Consider the following 4,380-nt stretch of genomic DNA (forward strand, 5'->3'; position numbering starts at 1 on the left):
ATCGCATCATGCCAGGCCATGTCCCCCAAACCCGCATCATGCCAGGCCATGTCCCCCGAACCGCATCATGCCAGGCCATGCCCCCCTAACCGCATCATGCCAGGCCATGCCCCCCAATCACATCATGCCAGGCCATGCCCCCGAATCGCATCATGCCAGGCCATGTCCCCCAAACCCGCATCATGCCAGGCCATGTCCCCCGAACCGCATCATGCCAGGCCATGTCCCCCGAACCGCAACATGCCTGGCCATGCCCCCCGAACCGCATAATGCCAGGCCATGTCCCCCGAACCGCATCATGCCAGGCCATGTCCCCCGAACCGCATCATGCCAGGCCATGCCCCCCGAACCGCATAATGCCAGGCCATGCCCCCCAATCACATCATGCCAGGCCATGCCCCCCAATCACATCATGCCAGGCCATGTCCCCCAAACCCGCATCATGCCAGGCCATGTCCCCCGAACCGCATCATGCCAGGCCATGTCCCCCGAACCGCATCATGCCAGGCCATGCCCCCCAATCGCATTGTGCTAGGCAAAACCCCAAACCGCACTGCGCCCGGCCACCCCAGGCCCCGACAGCATCCGCCCAGGTACCTCCCAGATCATTTTGCATGGGCCCATTACTGGAAGTTCAGTTGCGCAAGTCTTCGTGCTGCATTGATTCCATTTGACCGTCCAACCGAAACCGTTGGTCATTATTAACGTTGATCACTCGATCGTTTTCAGAACTGCTGTATTCGCCACTTATTGATATTTTTATTATTAACCGTTATACGGCCGGTATGGCGTTTATTGTACGACACCATTCGTTCGGTCATTGCTCGTAGTTGGCGCTGCATGCAGCCAACAAGTTATCAAGCCAACAAGAATGGCGGCAACTGATGATGATGACCATGATTATAATGATGACGATGATGATGATGATCATGATGATCATGATGCCGATGGCCTTTACAGCAGTTGATAGTTGCGGCTATATGCCGCCGCGGCCGCCGCCGCCGCCGCCGCCAGCCAACTGGCCAGCAGCGGCGGCGCCCGGCTGGGTGCAGCTGGGTGCGGAGGAATTGCACCCAGCAGTGCACCTGAAGGAAAAGGGACAAGGCGGGGGAAGGGCGCGGGAAGCCAAAATACGGTTAGCAGTACGACACAACTAACACACACATAATTAGGTGACAGTTGCAAGCAAGGGTACCGCTGCTGGTCCCCACGACGCACACCCCATGCACCAAAACCCCAAGCCCATCCGCACCCACCTCAGCCGGGCCCATCATCAGCAACGCCCGCTCGGTGCCACTGGGGCGCACAGGTTGATGCCCCAGCCGCACCTGAAGAGGAGGTGCGTGATAAAGGGGGAAACGGCCAGAGGGGATAGGTAAGGGGGCAGCATACACGGGGGGGAGGGGGTAAAACACCAAATGTCATTATCTTGCCCAAAAGTCACAAGGCCTCGTTGCGACACGTGCGCTGCGGCCCTGCGGCCTTTTTCCACGACCACTAGTTGAACCCAAATCACGAAGTACGCACCACACCCACACCCACGTCGCCCACCCACCCATCCACCCACCTGAGACGGGCGTTATAAAAGTACGGCCGGCCCCTGCGTGCGGGTGCCGGCAGGCCGGACGACTCGTACGCCCCGAGTCCCGGCAGCCAGTCGACCCTGCATTCGGGTCCTGGCACCAGGGAAGCTGCCGCAAACCCTGGCGATAAAGGGCCCGGGCCATGGCCACTGCTGCAGCTGCTTGCTGATCTGCCGGCTGCTGCTGCTCCTGCTGCTGCTGCTGCTGCTGCTGCTGCTGCTGCTGCTGACTACATAATGAAAAAAGTAAAAATACGGTGACAGGAGGTGCAAAGGCCTGGGAAAACCCATAACCTCTACAACCCCGGCACCCTAATGCACGCCTTAGCTTATTAGGCTGAGGCGCATTACTAATCTATAATAAGATATTTAAAACAGAGTAAATAAATAAGTAAATAAATAAAGCGGAAATAGATATCATGGCTCAGCTTTATTCATTCATCTATTATTTAATAAGGTGTAGCCTCCCCTTAATTAGGTAATCCCCAAACAAATGAAAATCAATTGTGCACAACCAGGGCTGTGGGCACCACAAACGAAAACACGACAGACTGTACACGCGCGGCAACAGCCGTGACACGCGCACACTCGCTGATGCTGGTTGTTGGCTGCTGGCTGATAGCTGCGTAGCGTAGCCCATTTAGGCAATATAACTGGCTGCAGCTGCTGGCTGGTTAGATAACGCTAGCTACCATCCACAAAACCCAGCGACGACAATAAAACCGGCCGGTCACCACCAACTGTCCACCAACTGTCCACAAACTGTCCACCAACTGGATCAACATCTGCCAACCTCTTCCAACCAAACATATCTCCAACGGACAACTTCCACCATGACAACCATATTTCTCGACCCGATCCTCCATATCTTTGGACTCCCTTATTTTCCTGCTTTGAACTAGTCCTTCCGTTTGCAACGAATGTCGTGGTTTGAGCAAGGATGTCTCCCTTTTCATCTTTCTTTTGTGCATGGTAGGTTTGAATGCAGAAATTCTGTAGCGTGGGTGGGCACGAAGAGCCACAGCGGCGGCCGGGGAGGGAAATGCACCGCAAAAAGGTCGCGGTGGCAGCAAGCCCAGAGGAGAAGAGCCACAGCGGCGGCCGGGGAGGGAAATGCACCGCAAAAAGGTCGCGGTGGCAGCAAGCGCAGAGGAGAAGAGCCGCAGCGGCAGCCGGGGAGGGAAATGCACCGCAAAAAGGTCGCGGTGGCAGCAAGCCCAGAGGAGAAGAGCCACAGCGGCGGCCGGGGAGGGAAATGCACCGCAAAAAGGTCGCGGTGGCAGCAAGCCCAGAGGAGAAGAGCCGCAGCGGCGGCCGGGGAGGGAAATGCACCGCAAAAAGGTCGCGGTGGCAGCAAGCCCAGAGGAGAAGAGCCGCAGCGGCGGCCGGGGAGGGAAATGCACTGCAAAAAGGTCGCGGTGGCAGCAAGCCCAGAGGAGAAGAGCCGCAGCGGCGGCCGGGGAGGGAAATGGGTTGACGTCACCGCCGCCGCCGCAGCAGCGCTAGCAGCAGCAGCAGCAGCAGCAGCGCCCGCAAAGGCCCCTGCATTAGTGCGCGGTGGCTGAAAGGGCCGTGAAAGGTGTCTGCCAATCCGAACCGGCGTCCCTGCCTCCGTTGCGAGGTAACGAGCCAAAGTGCCAGGACCCCTTTATCACTACTTCATCACTGCCATCATCACTGTCACCGTCGCTGGGCTCGATACCTTCTCGGCTGCCGTCCGCGTCGCCACCGTCGATGCGGCTGGTGTGACCGGGAGGCGCCTGTGCTTCCACCACGTTTGTTTTCCAGTTCAGGCGTCGCAGCTCTTCGACGCAGCAACTGCGGCGTGGGGCCGTTGCCGTCCAGCAGTGCCTCGTCAGCATCTGTCGGCGCCGCCGCCTCATCCGCCGGCTGTACGAGCACACTGGCACGGCACCTTCCCATGGGCCCCGTCGGTGCCGAGGGCGTATTAACCAACATCCCGGTGCGGCCGGCGGAGACGCGACGTTTCGGTGCACTTCTGATAAAGGCAAAGTCCGCTAGGGGTCTTACTGCCGGCGCCGCCGCGGCGGCAGCTGCTGATAGCTTGCCGACGGCGCCGGCGCCGCTGTCCAGCGAGCCACCCCTTCCCCGTTGCTGCAGTGCCTGTGAGGGCAGCGGAGAAAGCCGCCGTGCAAGAACAGCAATTTGACAAGAACTAAAAGATGCCGACGGCGAGACGTCCAACTAACAAACAAGACGTGACGCACTGCCAAATTGTACAATGACGTACTTACGGCAACGTCAACCAGGAACTGCACTGCACAGACAAGCCAGGCATTTAAGTATAGCTTAGACTCACCGGTGGTACGACAAACCGTGACGTGGAAACGCCGACGGCAAGACGCCGACGGCGATCAAAATGGCATGTCTTCCACGCCGACGGTGATGCTGATGGTGAAAATGGCGGTGGCGTCCCAGACCCGGCAGGTATTGTTGCAGCGAGTGATCAGGGGATTCGGGCGGGGATGACGGGGTTGCATACACACTACGAAACGGTTTCGGAGTGGCCGAGTTCGCAACAGATTCCAACGAAACGCAAGACATGGAACCAAACGACCCTCGACCATGCCATGCCATCATGCATACCACAACAAAACTTTGATGATGCAGATTGATTGGTGGTCGGCAATACAAATCCGGCATCCCAAATCCGACATGCTATGGCAAAGCGTTGCAGGACGGGGGGGGGGACGTGTGAAACGAGGCCCCTCTCGTACTTACACTTTCACACATGACGGCGATGTACGGCGATGTACGGCGGTGGCGACGGCTCGTCG

The 4,380-nt window shown here is 58.2% G+C and overlaps 2 protein-coding genes across 2 annotated transcripts in view; both read right to left on the reverse strand.

The window, feature by feature from the left end:
• VOLCADRAFT_100930 (uncharacterized protein) overlaps positions 1 to 699 on the reverse strand; it is a gene marked incomplete at both ends in the record, with an annotated part of 1,732 nt that extends 1,033 nt beyond the window's left edge. Inside the window, one exon of the mRNA XM_002959418.1 lies at positions 555 to 699. Coding sequence (XP_002959464.1) covers positions 555 to 699 — 145 coding nt within the window. The remainder of the gene's footprint in view (positions 1 to 554) is intronic.
• Positions 700 to 954: 255 nt separating this feature from the next.
• The window catches only part of VOLCADRAFT_100931 (uncharacterized protein), a gene marked incomplete at both ends in the record, with an annotated part of 4,207 nt that continues 781 nt past the window's right edge, over positions 955 to 4,380 (reverse strand). Inside the window, 6 exons of the mRNA XM_002959419.1 lie at positions 955 to 1,085; positions 1,253 to 1,328; positions 1,528 to 1,600; positions 2,376 to 2,575; positions 3,241 to 3,400; positions 3,498 to 3,706. Coding sequence (XP_002959465.1) covers positions 955 to 1,085; positions 1,253 to 1,328; positions 1,528 to 1,600; positions 2,376 to 2,575; positions 3,241 to 3,400; positions 3,498 to 3,706 — 849 coding nt within the window. The remainder of the gene's footprint in view (positions 1,086 to 1,252; positions 1,329 to 1,527; positions 1,601 to 2,375; positions 2,576 to 3,240; positions 3,401 to 3,497; positions 3,707 to 4,380) is intronic.

This window comes from Volvox carteri (assembly GCF_000143455.1).
Source record: "Volvox carteri f. nagariensis unplaced genomic scaffold VOLCAscaffold_234, whole genome shotgun sequence".
Taxonomy (NCBI): Eukaryota; Viridiplantae; Chlorophyta; class Chlorophyceae; order Chlamydomonadales; family Volvocaceae; genus Volvox; species Volvox carteri.